The 20,419-nt window shown below is 35.2% G+C and overlaps 1 protein-coding gene across 6 annotated transcripts in view; it reads right to left on the reverse strand.

Annotated features, from left to right (window-relative positions):
- The window catches only part of CSMD3 (CUB and Sushi multiple domains 3), a 467,721-nt gene that overhangs the window by 318,024 nt on the left and 129,278 nt on the right, over positions 1-20,419 (reverse strand). For all 6 annotated transcript variants that reach the window (XM_032442883.1, XM_032442886.1, XM_015856173.2 and 3 more), the window contains exon 5: positions 19,601-19,808. In XM_032442883.1, the coding sequence (XP_032298774.1) occupies positions 19,601-19,808 (208 nt within the window). The remainder of the gene's footprint in view (positions 1-19,600; positions 19,809-20,419) is intronic.

Here is a 20,419-nt window from a genome sequence, read left to right on the forward strand (position 1 = left end):
AAATATTCATCTAGCATTTGAAGTCACTTTGTGAAGTACAACAATACCATTATCAGTATTGTCTCCCCTTTACAGACAGAAACTCATACACAGTGTGAGAAAGCTCCTACAATCATCTAGCAAAACAACACCTAAAAGAGAACTGTAAGGAAGTATCTTCACATTCAGACTTTTGGCTTTTACAGTTTCAGTCAGTATCTCTTGGTGAGTATCTGCACAGAGTCCTTTTCATTAAGTCTTTCCTTTAATTGTCTGCTTTATTAAGAGTGATACATTCAATAATAAGTAATATATATGAAAAAAGTACAAGAAAACTTGTGTTATCTATTTTGTAGACTTATGAAGTCACCACTGAAAATGTAGCTAGAGTTTTTTGTTTGACTTGGAATTTATATTCTGAACCTTGAGCAATAATCTTCTTTATACAATGAACAGATGTCCAGTTCTATGGGCATATTAATTCAGAAGTACCTTGTTGAGTAAACATTTGCTAAATTTGAAAGGTGTTGACAAGTTTAAAACCAATTCATCTCTGTTTTCAAAGAGAAAACTTGGGATATTTTCTTCAAAATTTTTTACTTCTACTATGCAGGACTGACCAAAATACTAAGGGTAATAGTTATGTTTTATTCAAAAATTGCTCTCAAAAAATGATAGCAAAAAGTATGGGTTTTTGCTTGTTTGCTTGTTTGCTTTCTGTCCTAGTCTTAAAACTTGAAAATTAAATGTGGGAAATGTTAATTAATGCTAAATATCAGGGGCTCTCTTGCCTACTAAAAGCAGCTTTTCTATCCAACCTATATTCAACATCCAATATTATCAATATTTCCTTAAGATGCAAGTGATTTCCAGATAAGGAAGCAGTTCTGATTTCTCTACACACAACCTTATTACAACCTTAGCTGAAAATTGAGCTGGGGTGGATGGTCAAGTGCCTTTTGTTATGAAAAAAAATTTTTGCATTCACAGGGTTAAATCAATTTATTTCTACAGTCAGCCTTAAGGCACTTGTCTGCACTTATTTCCAGATTTTCAGTTGGTATATTTGAAGTCAATTATATTCATAACATAAGAAGTAATTTGGGAGAGAAGAAAAATAATAAAGTACCACTGTACTCCTGTATTATGTAATTTTACTTAGTGAGGAAGACTTTAGAAAGAAAAAAATAATAATAAAAAATTGTGGTACTGTTCCTTCCATCTTTTCACAGCCAAGCTATCTGAAAATTGCATGTGTTTTAAGATAGCTTTCCAAATCTCTGAAACTGTGTTAGCAAATTCTTTCCCTCAAATGAATAACATATGTGACAAAATGCCTGTCTGGCAACACTGATTATAAAAGTACCATTGAATTCTTGTTCTTGAGTGCTTTTAAACCGTGGAAATCCACATGCTGATCTTACTCATTTCAGCTAGAGAACAAACAGAACATAACTTTTTTTCAGCTTAAAAAATTTACACAAAGTCCTATAACCAATGAATTTGGAGAGTGATGTTTATAAAAGAATTTAAGAAAGAAAAAAAAAAACTAGGAAAAAACAAAAAACAAAAAACAAAAACAGTGCTATGAGACAGCAAAGAAATATGTTGAGTGGATAAGAAAGTAAATAGTGAAGGGATAAGGAAGTGTTTGTACAAATGCTTATACCTCTGTTTGGGATTCCTGCCCTCACTTCTGCCCCACTGAAATTCTAGTCATTTCCACATTAGTCTGAAAATACAGTGCTGCAAGATCTAACTATTCTGTGTATTTCTCTGGTAGGCTGAAGCTAGTAATACTGTTCCAAGAAGAAAGTATGCAAAATATAGAGTCATGGAATCATGGAATATCCCAATTTGGAAGAGATCCATATGGATTTTTGAGTCCAATTCCTGTCTTCACACAGGAAAACTCAAAAATCAGACTATCTTACTGTGAGAATTATCCAGACTTTTCTTGAACTCCAGCAAGCCTAGTACCTTGACCACTTCTTCAGTGTCCAGCCATCCTCTTGATGAAAAACATTTTCCTGATAGCCAGCCTGAATATCCTCTGTCATAACTTCATGTTATCCCCTCAGGTTATATCATTAGTCACCAAACAGATATCAGCTTCTGTCTCTCTGCTCTGCCTCATGAGGTAGCCATATGCTTCAATGAAGTCTCCCTTCAGTCTCTTCTCTGAGCTGAACAATTCAAGTGACTTAGCTACTCCTCTTATGTCATCCCCACTAGAGCCTCCACCCTCTTTGTAGTCCTCCTTTGGACATTCTCTAATAGTTTTATTCCCTCTTTATACTGTGGCATCAAAAACTGCACACAGTACTCAAAGCTGCATCAAGGCAGGGTACAGTGCGACAGTTACTTCCCTAAACCAGCTAGCAATGCTGTGCTTGATGCACTCCAGGGTGCAGTTGACTATCCTAGGCAGACTATTGACTCATGCTCACCTTACAATTGATGTACTCAGGAGCACTGGTTACAATTCTGCTTGGTTTGTGATGCATGTATACATATAGGCTTTATTTTTTAAAGTATTGACAATTAAGAAGTTAGAGCACTTATTCAGGAAACTGAGCATAGCAGTTTAATCTTTGTTTCAAACAAAGGTATGGAGTTCCAAGAATGTCACCTTAGTTCATCAACCTTTGTCAAGTAAGAAAATGAAAAATATTCTGGCTTGTAAAAGACTATAGGCAGAGGACACAGAGTGTCAGCTTTCATTTTCCAGTTCTCTTTCAAAATTACTTGTGGGGGAGAACTAGGCTGTCAAAAATGCATAAATCTAAATCATGGTGGTGAATGCAGCCTTCAACAGAGAAATTCCAACTTTGAAATCACACACGAAAAACTGATAGAGCATCCATCTTAGCTTGTGTTATGGGTGAAAGATTCATTCTTTTATCAATTAATCAGTTCCCACAAGTGTTCCTCATTAGGTTTGTGCACTAGACCATTCATCAGCTTCATTGCCCTTCTCTATACATGCTCCAGGGACTCCATGTAGTTCTTGTAACAAGGGGCCCAAAACCAAACACAATAATCAAGGTGCACCCTTATCAGTGCTGAGTACAGGGGAATGATCACCTCCCTGGTCATGTTAGCTGCACTATTTCTGAGGAAACAAGGATTCCACTGGCCTTCTGGGTATACTGCTGGCTCATGTTCAGCCAAGCATTGACCAATACCTCCAGATTCTTTTCCTCTACTCAGTCTTTTAGCCACAGTGCCCCAAGCCTGTAACATTGCCTGGATTTGTGGTCAAAGTGCAGGACCCAACACTTGGTCTCGTTGAAATTCATCCCATTGACCTCAACCCAGCTATCCAGCCTGCCTAGATCACTCTGTAGAGCCTTTCTACCTCCAGGCAGATTGACACATCCTGCCAGATTGATGACATCTGCAAACTTACAGAGAGTACACTCAAACCCCTCATCCAGGTCATCAACAAAAGTATTGAAAAGGACAGGTTATTCTTTTAGTAAAGTTGATTTATTTGCCAAATTTCTATGCTAATTCTGAAGCAAGATAAAAGCATGCAAACGTCTCTAGTACAAAGCATTAGTTTAGGCATTATATGTGTTCAGAAAAAAATCCAAACAGAAGTACTATCTTTATGGGGAAAGTATACAGAAATGTTTTTCATTTAAGCAAACAAACAAACAACTGAACAAACAAAAACCTTTTCAGGAAGTGTACTATTTTCACAATTCCTCAAAAGCCAGGGGGTTCACAGAAATGGACATGACATGATTTTAAAAACAATTTGAGATTGACCTGTAAGCACCGCTGCAACCCTTCCTAATACTACCTAAGCCTTACTTGATGCATACATAGTCTTCTTCATCATTCATCATTCATGTGATGAAATCTTAAATGTTTGTTTTGGTGCTAACTGCAGCTATGTGAAAACTTTCTCAGTTCTATGAGATATTTAACAGGTATTCCTGGTTTCTTGAAATAAAACTTCTGTATAAAATATATGTATCACATATTTTGATAATGCCAATCAAGCATTATCTATGCATGTGTACATGCTAGAGAGATTGAATGCCTACGTAGATAGCATGTTACAAACTGCATAAGAGAGTATAAAAGATACGAGAAATACTGTTTGATATCCCTTCCTTCCCAACAGAACAGTTCCTGACCAGTGATTAACCTGATTTGGTTAAATTAGTAAGCAATTCTATCAATCAAGAATGGAAGACATCAATATCTTTCATCTGTTGCACTTGCTATACATGTATGTGACTTAAAAACTTTAGCAAAGATTTCTAGTCTTCCTTTTCTCTGCTGTCCATGATTGCCTTGTTCCCATAATTCTTGCTATCTTGTATCAGTCTTGTTGTAACAAACTCCATAATGAACATTTCTGTAAAAATATCCGTAACACTAAGGACACTAAGTACTAGGTACAAGACTTAGGTTTCTGACTTAGTATTTTGAAACACAGAATTTCAAGACAAGGTCTCTAATCATTATAGTGTCACTCTTGGAAGTCTTTTCTGAGTAAGAGTGGGGGAAAGATTACAGTTTTACGGTTTATGTTTCAGCTTTGCTTAGAAAGAACTATATTAAAGAATGAAAGCCTCAAATTGACTAAATATTTAACACATTGATTGTTTTAAAAGATCCCAACTTAATGATTAAATAAGTTAACATACATATTGCTCTTTTTCCATCAACTCAGTCAGTAAAACTGCTTATGTTGGGATTCAGATACTAACCTTACAATTAACCTTTTGGTCACAGAAAACACAATTAAGATTTTGTATGGCTGGACCTATCAACTTCTTTCCTGTTTCCAATTACAGTGATTAGATTAATGGGTCCTAATGGAAGTCATTATAACTGTGATTGTCTATTGCATTATAACTTAGGGTACTGGCATCCTTAATCTCCTGTTTTTGTTTTGGTTTTTTTGTTTGTTTTGTTTTTTTGTTTATTTGTTTTTTGTTTTGTTTTGTTGTTGTTTTGTTTGTGTGTGTGTTTGTTTTTGTTTTGTAGTTGTTGGTGGTTTTTTTTGTTTGGTTTGTTGTTTTTTTGGTTTTGTTTTTATTTTTTATGTTTATTTGTTTGTTTGTTTTTCTGGGAATTTTCCATCCCAATTATACTAATTCACTTCAGAGCAAGGGTGCTATGACATATATTGTCAAACAGAAAACCAGAATTCTCCTCCTTCCTCTTTTAAAATCTATTTCTGTCTAAGCTGAGAACTCATGATTTGAATTTTGTTAAAGATATCAAATAAATGTTACATGCAAATAGATAATTTCAGCTATCTTTGAATAGGTAGCAGGAGAGGTCAACAGGATGAATAAGTGTCTATAAATTCGTCCTTGTAAAAGAACTTTCAATGTAAATATTCAAGTAACATGAAAGAAAGTATTTTCATAACTCTGGATTTCCTAGAAATTTAAATACAATTTATATTTATGCAGTATCAACAACTTTAACACTTATGTATGTGTAAAAGTCTTAGCAAGAAGTCTCTGTGACTGAAGCTGTAGAACTTTTTTATACGAGTGGAGATTTTCATTGAAAAGGAAAATGTATAAGTTTATCACCCAAAGAGAAAACAGTTTATAGAAAACTGTTTTAGAAAGCTGTTTTAGAAAGTAGACCAATCAGAATGGTAATTACATGATTATTTTATCAAAATATACAAAGTTTCACTATTGAATCTTTGAATAATTCAAAGAAGAAACAGTAACCACACAGTCTTTAAGGAGAAAAAACAAAGTAATTTCTCCCTAAAGCCAGCTTTCTCAAAGTTAAAATTGTGTCAGACAGATAAAGGTGTCCAAAGCAATAACAGCTAAAACACAACAGTCTCTTACTAAGTTCATCGTATTACACTACTGAAGTCAGTAAAGGTCTCTTTCCCAAGGCCAAATTCCTGTTAAACCACATGTAATAGAAATAAGCATTTCTGTTCAAGCACAACCTAATGAGCAATTTAGAACTAAGCTAATCTTTTAGGTCAAAACAACATCACATATACATATACATATACATATACATATACATATACATATACATATACATATACATATACATATACATATACATATACATATACATATACATATCACACACACACATGTATATGTATATGTATATGTATATGTATATGTATGTGTATGTGTATGTGTATGTGTATGTGTATGTGTATATGTATATGTATGTGTATGTGTATGTGTATATATATATATTTCAGATTTATAAAACATTAAAAAAAAAGAAGAAAAAAAAGAAAAATTAAATAAGCTAGTGTTTGGAAGGAAGAAAATAAGAGTTTTATATGTAGTCACCTTCAAAATAAAAGGTGTTTCTGAAAAGAACTATAGCTGTCTATTAATTAATTTTCTTCAGCTAGAGGGCTAAAAATAATTCAACCTAAGACATCATCAAGATTATTACGATGTCTGGAAGACTTATAAAAATGTCTTTGTTCTAAAAATGTCAGCATTGAAATATATGAAAGCCATGTCATGCCTTTGCAATGTTGGAAAGAGTTCAGTTTCAAAGTAATGTTACTGTAGTATAAAGCAAGTCTATGAGAAACCACTATATAATTATTAAGGACCAAAGAATATCTGGCATTATAAATAAAATCTTGCAGTACTGCAAATATAAAATGTGGAAAATTGCCAAGGTAATAAATATTTTTTTAACTTCAAAACTATATTAAAGCTTATAAATCCATATGGTGATATGACAAAGATTTTCCAATTAATCTGGCAGAATGATGAAAGGTAAAACTTCCAAACACCCATGCTCTGAAATATTAGTCTATGATAGAAGTAAAAGAACTGCTGTTTCCAACAGGTAATAAACATAATACTGTTGGAAAACGTTGCTGCCCTGGCTGCCTGAATACTGGTGAATTAAGTAACTGATTTTCATATAGATGTCAGGGACTCTAAGGGCTATTTTCTCTACTGCCTCTTTATTTCATTTAATGCTATATTTGCAAGCCTACCTGGTTATATGAAGGAAGCTTGTTCTTGAGCCTTTCCTATAAGCATTAGTAAGCTAACAAAACAAACAAAAAACCCCTCACATTCTGTCTGATACTTAGTAAGCCAAAAATGCAATAGCATTGTATAGTTTGTTACAGACAGCATCTTGCCAAGGCAGAACACCCTTTACCTATAGGACCAAATTTGTTCTTAGTCCAATTAATGTTTCACAGAACCACAAAATCACAAAATCAACAACACCGTCCAGTCCAATCATCCACCAATAGCTCTCACTAAACTGTGTCCCTCAATACAATATCCAAACACTCCTTGAACACCTCCAGCGTCAGTGACTCAACCAACTCACTGGGCAGCCCATTCCACTACCTGACCACTCTTTCAGGGATGTAGTATTTCCTAACATCCGGCCTAAATCTCCCTGGTGCAGCTTGAAGCCATTCCATCTAGTCCCATCACCACTTACATGAACCCCAGCTCATCACAGCCATCTTTCGTGTAGTTATAGAGAGCAATAAGGTCTCCCCTGAGCCTCCTCTTTTCAGAATGAACAATCCCATCTCTTTCAGCTGCTCCTCATTAGGCCTGTGCTCCAGACCCCTCACCAGCTTTGTTGCCATTCTTTGAACATGCTTTAGAGGATTTCAATAGAGAAAAAAAATCTAAATAAATTTTAAAAAAAAAAAAAAGTCTCAATAATAATATTAGTGACTTTGTCTTCATAGTATCTATCCTTCTTTGCTTATCCTTTTATCTCTTTGTGTCCCAGCTTCAACATTTTAGTCTTCCTCAAGCAGTAGGGAAAGGGATTTTTACTGAGAGTCATTATCCTGAGGCCATGAGGTCATCCTTCAGGTTAATGACAAAACTTCCCTTCCTCAAGATTAGGAAGACTCATCTTTCTTAATCGGAATCATATTTTGTTTGCTTGCTTGTTTTGTTTCCTGTTTATTTATTTTTTGTTTGTTTGTTTTTGTTCTTTCCTTCACTGTTTGTCAGCCTTCCAGTCTAATATGCTCAGAGGACCGGTGTTTATTGCAAAACAGCTGCTTAGGGTTGTCAGACCGTCAGGTGGTGATTGTATACTCTGTTAACAAGTAGGTCACTGTCAGAGCCCAAAGAAATAAGAACAGCTCAGGTCAAGATACCCCAGAAGGAGCATCATAGGATCTCAGAATTCTTCAGTTTAGAAAGGATCTTAAAAGCCATGCACTTCCAACTCTCTTCCTGTGAGTAGGTTGCTATCCACTAGATCTGGTTGCCCAGGGCACCATTCAACCTTGCTTTGAACATCTTCAGAGGTGGAGCATCCATAACTTCTTTAAGCAACTTGTTCCAGTGCCTCACCACCCTCTAAGTGAAAAAAATAAAATAAAATAAAAATAAATAAAAAATAAAAAATAGTAATGCTCCTAACATCTAAATTGAATCTCTCCTCTCTTAGTCTGAAATGATTCCTTCTTGTCACTGTCAGACCATGTAAAAAGTTGACCTCCCTCCTGATTACAAGTTCTTTATAAGTTCTGGGAGGCTGCAAAGATATCTCCCCACATCTCAACTCCCTCATCCTGCCTTCCAGCTCTCTGATCATCTTCGTGACCTTCAACTGGACCAGCTCCAAAAGCTCCACAACTTTCTTGTGCTGAAGGCCCCAAGCCCGGATGCAATACTTAAAGTAGGGCCACACAAGGGCAGAGTAGAGGAGGACAGCCACCCTTCTCACCCTGCTGACAACTCCCCTTCTGATGCAGCCCAGGTTATATTTGGCCTTCCAGACTGCAAATGCACGCTGGTTGTTCTTGTCAAGCTTTTCATCCACCTTTACCTGCAGGTCCTTCTCTGCAGTGTTGCTCTTACTGGGAGTTCTCCTCCCAATCCATACACATAGCTGGGATTACCATGACCCAAGGGCAACACCTCGGCATTCACACAGGCCTGCTTCTTCAGCCTGTCCAGGTCATTTTGGTAGGCATTCTTTTTTTCTGTTGTATGAAACTGCATTTTTATGTCACCTGCAAACTTGCTGAGGATGCACTTTAATTAGTAAAGTTGTTAACAAGCACTGATTCCAAGACAGACCCCTGGGTGACACCATTTGTCAGTGGCCTCCACCTGGACACTGACACAGTCCCCTCTGAAATAAATACAAAGCTCGTATCCCTTTACCAGCAATGAGGTAAAAGTCGTATTTACTGGGCTACCACTTGATGTGTCTTTTGCTAGATTCACACTAAAGTAACTAAAAAACATTGGGACAAAGGAAGAAAAAGGTATCTTTACCTACAGCTATCTCTCATAGATCTCCTCTCCCTAATCCTTAGTACTTCATATTGCCACAGCAGTTAAAATGAAAAGCACATACTGGCATGCAATAGTCAAACTGTTAAAGACTTCTAATTATATTTTCTGTACCGAATAAAGGGAAACTGGTATGCAACTCTGGTTGGAGAAAAGGTTTAAAATGTAAGTCAAATTACTCCCACTCTGTAGCAAAATTAAGGACCCCATGGGTCTTATTAGAAGTACTTTTAGAGTTTGAAAGTTTTTCTAGGTATCTGCCTCTTTAGTTGTTCATAGTTAGACATTAAATCCAAATGTAAATCCAAATCTTAAAAGAGCTGTTCCCTAATATTAGAATAAAAACCTAAATGCTGTCACATTAGTTATTTTATTCCATTTTTCATAAGAGTAAAGAAAAGTCAGTACAACTCCTGAAACACCTTTAAAGAATTCTTCAATACAAAATAAGAGGTTAAAATGTAAGGGACTGAAAATACAGGGGATCATTTTCCAAGAGTTCATTCTTTACCATTTCCTGTTTTCTGCTTCTGAAAATATATTAAGATAAATTTTGATATCTGTCAGAGGCTAGTTTTACTGCATAATTTAAAGACCAAGTGGGTCTTAGCCTTCCTAATGCTTATACTATTTGTAACATTCGAATTCATTTGTTCTTCAGCTGTAACTATCAAGATTCTTGTCTATTTTATCTATGATAAAATTAAGACATGAATATGATACACCTCCATCACTGTTACATGTAGGAGATACAAGTGACAGTCTTTAAAAACAAACAGTGACAAATTCTATTGAACTACCTCTTCACATTTACTGCATCCATAGCAAAGGATGAGTCAAACTAAAATGCATAGCTGATGTAAATAACTTGCTTGGATACTACTGATATTGCCTGAGACAATATCAGAGGATTCCTCTTTTATATGCAAACTAGCCATAGTCTTAATCCTCTAAAAGGAAACCATGAGGATTCTTTAAACATGCTGAATACTATAAGAGGAAGAAAAACTTGAAGTTTCCACCAGCACTCTTTTCTGAAGAGAGAATAAGATTCCTTACAGAACTTCAAACTTCAGTATTCCCCAAGCAGCTTCAGCTATGTCTTAGAAATCCTCTTTCATAAACTTTGACAGTGTTTTATAGAGTTAAGATACCTTACATTAGCCAAATACATGTTTACAAACAATAGCTCCTCGGAAGAGTTGGAGGATAAAAGTTCATATTCTGATCTGTAAATAATAAATTTTCATCCTCCATATGCAAGTTTATTCCATATTGTGATAAAAGTTAGCATTCAGGAGAGAACACTTTAGAAACACTGTGTAGATCTCAGGTTCTATGTCAGATGGTAGCCTCTATTGAAGTATTAAAATTTATTTTTCCTTTCCCATGCTCAGCATCATCCTTTCTTTTGGATGAAACAGAAAATAAGAACCACCTGCTTTCATCTCTTATGAAGGATCTTTTTCTTAAATTCCATTTGTTGTATACATTGTGTGCATAATAAAAATGTCTGTTCTGTTTCAGAAAATAAAAGGAAGGTATTATTTTGAATCCCTTTGAATAATAAGAGTAAAAATTTTGGCACAATCATTTTTTGTTCTTCGTAACAATATTCAAAATGAGTGTTTAGAGGAAGCAGCTGTATTGAGTTTACATAACTTGGTTTTAGCAGCAGAGTGAGCCGTACAGTTAGCCTCTGGTTAAAGAGATTAGGAGTTGTGCCTATACAAGACAGAGCTAGTACTAGCTGTCTATAATATGAATCCAGAACTGGCCAAAATTTGACCCAACAGCAAATCTAGTGGCACATTTGTGATAACATATTTAAGAAAAGGTAACAAATTCTTTACAGAGAATGTGAGATGGAGTGAGAAACGTGAGGTAAACGATGCTTCAGACACCAAGGACAAAGAAAAACAGGAGGAGGAGTTCCCCTGTAGATCATTATGAGGATCAAGGTAACAAAGGTTACAGCATGTAGAGAACTGCAGAACGGTAAAATTTGGAGCAGATCCAAAGAAGGGCAACAAGGCTTGTGAAGGGCCTGGAGAACATGCCCTGTGAGGAGTGACTGGAGGAACTGGGGCTGTTTAATCTGGGGAAGAGGAAGCTGAGGGGAGATATTGCTCTCTTCCAATACCTGAAAGGTGATAGCAGCAAGAGGGAGATTGGTTTCTTCTCACAGCTGACAGGTGACAGGATGAGGGGAAATGGCTTCAAGTTGTTCCAGGAGGGAGGGAGGGAAGGAGGGAGAGAGAGAATGCCTTGCTCTTCTAATTTAATATTCTGTTAAAAATATTTATAGTAGCACTTCTCTTTTATATACTGCTTTTACCAATGCTGCTTTTACTATGTGTGTATACATATATATATATATATATATATACACACATAGTAAGAAAACAATCTTTTATCACTCTTAATCAACTTTGTATAAATAAATATGTACATAGTCCAAATATTTGATACACTACATGTAATTGTTTCTCATTTGAGTCAATAGTTCTCCAATCACACAATTTGTTCAAACTAATTTCTTTGACAGAATTATGACAAGAATACCTTTTATGTGCTATGGCATCAGGTACATTCCTAGAGTCTTCTTGTTTGAAAATATTCTATATTTATAGCTCTTTGCTGTATTATTTTCCCTATTGATACACATAATGGCACCTTCCTTCTAAGTGATTTCTTTTATAATTATCTTCAGATGTCAGCTGAGCATTTGCTTACCAATCTCCTTTAATTGAAAATGCATATTGTGTTGAAATATCCAGATGAAAAATGAACTGATTTTCAGTCTGAACACCAGTCCTGCCCTGAATTATGAGACATGAAATTTTGAATTTGTGTACCATATTTCAGTATGCAGCTGGAGTAAAATAAAAGACCACAAGATGTGTTGCTAAATATCATGTGGCCTACTGAGTAAACTAAACTAGGCAACTGAAACCACCAGTTTCATTTTTAACTTTTCCTGAAGTTTTTTTTTTTTTTTTCCCCATCTATTTAGCTTCAAGCACAACATACTTCTGAAGGCATTTTTACTGTGTTAAACAGTACCAGTTTTATCGCTGTCTTCTAAATTTGAAATCAGCCTTATCAGATTATATTCTGTCTGTCACCGGAGTCTTTTAACTTTCCTGTTAGTATCATATTACTCATAATTATTATTTTCACAAGTCCTTCCTCTGAATATTAAATATAAATTCTAAATCTTTCTATGACAACTAGTGAGTAAACTATAATCATGCCTAAGATAGTGTCAACACTTCATTAAAAAAAGTTTTAAAAAAAGCTAAGGAAGTTCTCAAATCACTAAGAGTAGAAGCTGAGAGCCTACACAAGGAGGAAGACCTCACACCCTTATTTTATCCTGGCATTTTCTTCTTTTTACTTAATTTATCATCCCAGTCAGATAAATGAGAGTATAAATATTTACTGATACAAAATGTACTTTGGAATGCTTGGATCAAATATCAGTATTATGTGAAGTTATCAGCATTCATAAAATATTTAGATATAAATTTATTATTGGTTTATTTCACAAAAAACTCAGAGTCTAACTGTATTGCTCCTGTATAAAATGATGCATATTGTTTGACTAAATGCTTAAAATGTTTAAAAAACATTCTACTAATGTTTTAAACTTCATTAGCAATGTTTGTGAGTTTATATTCAGGAAAAAAAGTCAGGAAGTAAGATTTTACAAAATGCAGCTATTTTTTTACAAACATCAAAAGAGGATCAACACTTAATCAACACGCTGGTATTATTTATCTAGGACACTTTTTTCCTTATATACTTATATATGTATATATATAAGAAGGTTTAAAGATCAAAAGCTCAGATAATGTATTTACATATATATGGGTAGCTCTGGAAGTAGTACATCTTAAGTATTTCCAAGAAAATTACAGCAGATTCAAAAACACATTAATACTATTTGATTGAACAAATTCTCCTCTACAAAACACTGTTTTTCAGCACACTTACCATATTTAGCTATGCATTTGCACCAGTTATGAAAAAAAGCACATGCCACATTTATAAAAATCTCCTCTTATGGAGGTGACCTACTGTTTTGCAGCTTCTGTGATGGTGTTACTGCTGGGAAATGTTGCCCCACAGTCCGTCTTTAATCAGCCAAACAGATGGAAGTCAGAAGGTGCCAAGTCTAAACTTCACAGGACAGTGCAGCCAAGACTGCCAATGTATTCCACAGTCTTGAAGCTGATGTGGGGTGTGGCTTTATCATGCTGCAAGAGAAAGGTTGCCCTATTCTCTGGACTGACTCTGGACGTTCAAGCCTTCAGCCTACTCATAGTCAAGATGTAGTGATTAGAGTCAAAATACACAGAAGAATTGCCCCTTTCCTATCCAACAAAACAGTACATATCACTTTACCCTCCAAGGACTGTGTCTTGACCTTTTGATGAGGAGTTCACATCACTACTCCATGGAATGCCATTTTGACTGCATCTTCTAGTAACGACACCGTGTCTTGTCAGCAATAATGATGTGATGCAGTAAACTGTCATCTTCATCCTTGTATTGGTTCAGTAAGTTCTGACAAACTTTCATATGTTATTCTTTTTGTTCCAATGTGAGCATTCATGAAACCCACCTGCTGGAAACTGTGATATTCCAGTGACATCACCATAGTTTTGAACATACTGAAGCTGTAAATCAGCTCTGTACAGATTTCCTGGTTGTAATCCACCAATTTGTTTTGATGAACTGATTGAGACACTTCAGTTTGTCATGTGACAGCTGTGCATGGCCATCTAGAACATAGTTTTTCTTTCAAATTGCCTCCACTGCTGCTGAAACACATCTCCCATCAACTCCCCGTGCTAGCATCCATTGTTTGGTCTCCATAAGTGTTCAGTAAGAATTGATGAATGTAATTTAGTGCAATTTTTTCCACATGGAGGAATTCAATTCCACATCTTTTCTTCATACGAACTTTCATGTCATACAGCACTTGGTCAGACTGTGCCTCTGCTGCCACCTGATGCATGGCAACAAAATGTAATATTTACCTCTACTGCCGTATTAACTACATCTACCTCTGATGTCATGGGCCAACATAATAAATTAGTAGGTATTACTTTTAGAGCAGCTTTCACTTGTGAATGTTTTTATGTGTTTGTATTTCTTTTTTTTTTAATTAGAAACTTTTTCTCTGTCATAAAAGGAAAATAATGATTGACATAAATCGTTAAAGGATAAAGTGAGCTAATACTTCATGCTATGCAAAATAATTATAAAAAAAAACTTTATAATATTTAAAAATTGTGTGGAAACAATCCATTTCCACTGGAAAGTCCATCTGAAATGTTCCCAGGTGAAAGAGAAAACCAAGTTTATAGGAAACAATAACCACTTACTTGTAAGTGGTTGCCCAGCTTGGGAACACAAAGAAAGACAATATTTTTGGATATAGATCTCATTCATATAACATAAGGGGCTTTATTTATTTATTTTATTGTATCAGAACTAAGGGACAGAGTTTGGGAATACAGAATTTCATTCTCCACAGAACAGTATTAAAAAATTATGCAAAAGAGAATGTTTCTTTCAAAAATAAAAAAATATGTTGCTTTTTTTCTTTAACTTTTTTTTTTTTTTTGCTATTGTTTTTTAGTAACTGATTATTCTAAGGAAATTAATATAATCTACAAAATATGTAATATCAAACAATGAAATATCTAACTACATTTCAGAACAGAAATAAATTGCCTTGTTGTCACATTTTCATTTAGTATATTCCATTTTTCACTGGTTGTGTCTATTTTTCTACAAAAACTGACAGTATTTGGATAAAAACAGACACAGAGTACTGGTTTAGACAATTCGCTACTTCAGTTTACCGTAAGAAGTTCTAAGCCTCCCTCACATTTTAGGAAAGTTAAATAAGTAAAGTTTTGAAGTTCTGAAGAATACACTGTTGCTGTAATAAATTTGAGCTATTATGCTTTAGAAAGAACAATTGCATCTTATTCCATTTTTCTCTTAAAGAAATGAGAAATTGTAGGTCTTATTATTTTGTATGAGCATTCCACTGGTGGATCAGATGCTAAAGCAGACATTCTCATAAGCACACCCTTATCCAAGCACAACAGAGATGACAACATATACATATTTTGTATTTTTGTCAAAGCAGACATACATTTGAGACACCACTACACTCTCAAGCATCTCTGCAGTAATGTTCATCATGATAAAAAAGTGATGAAATAAAATAATACTACTAATAATTATATAATAATTATTATAAAGAGCATATAACAATTATATGCTCTTAAAAAAAAAAAAAAAGAGAGAGAAAAAATAAAAGGTGATCTTTATGCAGGTTACTTCAGCAGTTCTCTGGATGAGAGCTCTAAGCTCATATTTTATAACACCATTAATTTTATTGAAAATAGCACTTTACAGCAGAACCATGAAAAAAAATGTGTTGGATCAATCAAGCTGAATCATTATTTCAAGTTCAATTAAATCTAATATCTTTGCAGAATCTTCTTGTAATACCCTACCTAATGTAGAACTAGAAACTGTCAATTTGCTTTTCAACAGGAGATAAATTAAGTTGGTCAACACAAGATACAGATTTAAGAGTTGGAAAGATCATGCAACAGATTTTCCTGGAATCTACGGCTTTCTTTGCCTAGCTAAGGCACAAGGAAGACCAAATTGTGCCCTTCTATGGTGATGTAATTTTATTAGTGGACAAGAAAAGATTTTCTGATGTCACCTATCTTGACTTCAGTAAGGCCTTTGACATGGTAGCCCACAACATTCTTCTCTCCAAATTGAAAAGATATGGATTTTTATTGGCGGACTGTTCAAAGGACAAAGAACTGGCTGCAGGATCAAGTCCAGAGAGAGGTGGTGAATGACTTAGTGTTTGGATGGAGATCAGTGATGAGTAATGTCCCCCAGGGGTCAGCATTGGGACCAATATTCTTTAATATCAGTGACACTGACAGTGAGGTCAAGTGCACCCTCAGCAAGTTTGCTGATGACACCAAGCTATGTGGTGTACCCACCACAGGGACAGGACACCATCCAGAGGAATCTAGACAGGCTTGAGCAATGAATGCAGGTGAACTTCATGAGGTTCAACAAATCCAGACTCAAGATCTTGCAAAAGAGCTGAGGCAACCCTCACTACCAATACAAGCTAGGATATGAAAGTCTTGAGCATAGCCCTCATGAAAAAGACCTGGGGGTACTGGTTGACAAGCTGGACATAATACAGCAATGTGACCTCACAGCCCAGAAAGCCAGCCATATCCTGGGCTGCATGCCAAGAAGCATGGTTGAGGGAGATGATCCTGCCCTGGTGAGGCCTCATGTGGAATATTGTGCCCAGATATGAAGTCCTCAGCATGGGAGATAGATAGACCTGCTGGAGCACGTCCAGAGAAGAGCCGCAAAAAATAAGACAGAAAATAAAACACCTTTCCTATGAGGATAGGTTGAGAGAGCTGGGTCTGTTCAGCCTGAAAAAGAGAAAGCTATATTCTAAGTGGATACAAAAGATGACAGTGTAAATCTAATTTAAAAATTGTTGTTGATTAAGCTCTCCAAATCTATTTTTCCCAGTATTCAGGGGGTGTATATTTGCATAGCTAAATGTAAGTCTAATTTGGGTAACATAAATGATATGAAAAAAAAAAAAAAACCAAAAAAAACCCCCACAAACTTCTCAATCTACTTCTCCACATGATCAATTATTAAATTAGTATTTCATTTTTTAAATTATTTATACATATATAATGAAAACTTCAATTTATAAATAATCTTATCCCAATATTGTCAAAGCCTTTTACAGAAAAAAGTAGATCTCTTAAGCTCATGACTGAATACACAAAATATATTCAAGAAAAATGAAATCCACATTTATCTAATCAAGTGATTCATATCGTCTATATGTTACTTCACTAATCATTATTGTACTTAATTATTGAAAATTTGTTTTAGTTGACAGCTGGTTGAAAAGATTTCAGTTTAACCTTTTGAAAAGTCAATGGCAATTCAGTAATATTCTAATACAGGTAATTAACTATGTAGGAGGCAATATGAATTAACTTATTATGAAAGACAATTCAGTAAAGATGATAATATACAGACTTCTACAATACACTAAGATTGTAAGGAATATAATTTATAAGCATTATCTGTAGAAATGTACACTTGTCTTCAAAACAATATAACTATTTAATCTGGGATATTTCCTTATTGTAAAATTTATAAATAAAAATAAAAATAGCTCATTAGGTTTATATTTTCATTTCTTCTTTTTAAATAAGAAAACAAAGCCAATTGCCCATTATGCAAATACATATATATGTTCTGCATAGTCCTCATAATGCTTTCTTATCCAATTAACAACTTAAGATTTACAGTTCTGTACATGTCCTGTTTGTGATCTTGTAGTATATTTGAACCAAAATAACAAACACAAGAATTTTTCAAATTCACGTCTTCAGAACAGTATGATGCTGGTGCCTTAAAACTGCCATGACAGAAAACCATAGTATATATCATTTATTGTATTTTTTATTTTATTTTTTTTTCCTCAGTGAATAGAGTCTGAACTTGTAAGCAATTTTTAATGGTAAATTTCATCAGCTTGTTTCAGACAATGCAGTTACAATGAAATCAAGAACTGCAAAAGTCTGCTTAGCAAAAACATTGCTACTATTGCAAAGCAAACAAACAGAAATCCTCACTGAAGGCACCATATCTGGAATTAACACAAATGAAAACCAAAAAATTGAACATGCAGAAACTATAACAACAAAAATAAAAACCCAAAGAAGCAACAAATGCTACAGCTATCCAGCATCTTGTATCTCACAGATCAGGATGAAAATTTCTAAGAGATTGTAACAAACCTCACCACACCATATAGTGGAACCACACATACAATTGTCTGTGCAGACACTCTTCCTGAGAGGACTGTGATTATCAGTTGTGACCAGTGTGTTTCTAAAGCTCTGTGATGAAAAGATTCAACATCATTTACTTTCTGAAATCATTAAATTCCTGGAAGGTTTCACCTTGAATAGTCAGACCCACAGAAACTGTGGTGAATGAGTCTACAGTGAATTTCAACTTGATGCTTCAGTCTTTGAATATATTTTGGAATTATTTTACAGCTGCAATTAGAATCTCTATATGTGGATTATACATCAATATATTCAACAGTAACAAATTTCTTTTGCTTTGGTTAATTTTTCTTAACTTTAAGAATGCTGGACATATTGAGAAAAGCAAAAATCGCATGTCATCCTTTCATGTTTTTTTCCTTCCTTCCTTCCTTCCTTCCTTCCTTCCTTCCTTCCTTCCTTCCTTCCTTCCTTCCTTCCTTCCTTCCTTCCTTTGTCCCTTCCTTCCTTCCTTCCTTCCTTCCCTTCCTTCCTTCCTTTCTCCTTCCTTCCTTCTTCTCCTTCCTTTCCTTCCTTCCGTTTCCTTCTTCTTCCTTCCTTCCTTCCTTCCTTTCCCTTCCTTCCTTCCTTGCCATCCTCCTTCCTTCCTTCCTGTCCTTCCTTCTTTCCTTCCTTCCTTCCTTCCTTCCTCTTCCTTCTTCCTGCCTTCCTTCCTTCCTCCTTCTTCTTTCCTTCCTATCCTTCCTTTCCGTTCCTCTCTTCTCTTCCTTCTGTCTTCTTCCTTCCTTCCTCCTTCCTTCCTTCCTTCCGCCTTCCTTCCCTTGCTTTCCTTCCTTCCTTCCTCCTTCCTTTCCTTCCGCTCCTCCCTCTTCCTTCCTTCTTCTTCTCATTCCTCTGTCTTCACTTCCTTCCTTCTCTCCCCCCCCTTCCTTCCTTCCTTCCTTCCTTCTTTCCTTTCCTTCTTCCTTCCTTCTTCTTCTTCCGTCGCTTCCTTCTTCCTCCTTCCTTCCTTCCTTCCTTCCTTTCCTTCCTTCCTTCCTTCCTTCCTTCCTTCCTTCCTTCCTTCCTGCCTCCTTCTTCCTCCTTCCTTACCTTCCTTTCCTTTCCTTGCCGTCCCCCCCTTCCGGTCCTTCCTTCCTCTCTCGCGTGGCCCTCTCTTTCCTCTGTGGTGGCCCTGCTCGGTTTTTCTTTCTCCCCTCTCTCTTTCTTTCTTTCTTCCTTCTTTCTTTCTTTTCTTCTCCCTTCTTCTCTCTCTTTCTTTCTTTCTTCTTTCTTTCTTTCTTTCTTCTTTCTTCCTCTTTCTGCTTTCTTTCTTCTTCTTTCTTTCTTTCTTTCTTTCTTTCTTTCTTTCTTTCTTTCTTTCTTTCTTTCTTTCTTTCTTTCTTTCTTTCTTTCTCTCTTAACAAATTAAAGTTACAGTTTCTCACTTACCATATTGCAGGTGGTTCAGAACCTTCTACTTCCAAATAATCATACTTTTCTTCCATTTGGAAATCTGTAAATATGAGTGAGATAGTATCCCCAGGCTCTGCCACAATTGTCCATGTGCAATCTGCATTATTATGATACTCATTAGGAAAATTGGGGCTTGAGATGATACCACTGGATCCTCTCATAGTTCCTCCACATGCATCCTCAGCTGTTACAAAAAATAAAAAAAATAAAATGGTCGTTAAATAGCCCCTTTCTTGTAGAGAATAAAAGTTTGATAACATTTAGACAATCAGATCATTTTTTATCATTTGATTTGAAATGCTGCTGTAAAATTATGATGTTAACTAGCAATTGCTTCAGATTTCACTAATTCCAAAATTATTTTGGTAGCATCATCACATATTTTTACAGTCTACTTTCTATTACTTGGACTAGCAGAATTCCAACCATTTTACAGAAGCATACAAAAATGTAATGATTTCTACTTTTGTTTTAACTAAGAAAATTGTCATAAAGCAAATTGGTTTTAATATGCACTCCAATGTATGATGTGCAGTAGTGACATTACACTGAAAGAGGACTGAGAATCCTATCCAATCCTATCCCAATTGTACTGTTGTTACAAGACATTTGAGTAGGTGATCAGTTTTAGCTTGCAAACTAAAGAATTTTAGTTTCCCAGATGTCATATACATGACAATATCATAATTCAAATGTTTACAGAGGCATTTCAATGAGGATTTTTTCTCTGTTTTAAAATAAGTTGTGAAATATTGCCATGGGAAGAATTTTTTTTCACAATGAAGTTCCATCTAA

The sequence above is a fragment of the Coturnix japonica genome, chromosome 2 (genome assembly GCF_001577835.2).
Source record: "Coturnix japonica isolate 7356 chromosome 2, Coturnix japonica 2.1, whole genome shotgun sequence".
NCBI lineage: Eukaryota > Metazoa > Chordata > Aves > Galliformes > Phasianidae > Coturnix > Coturnix japonica.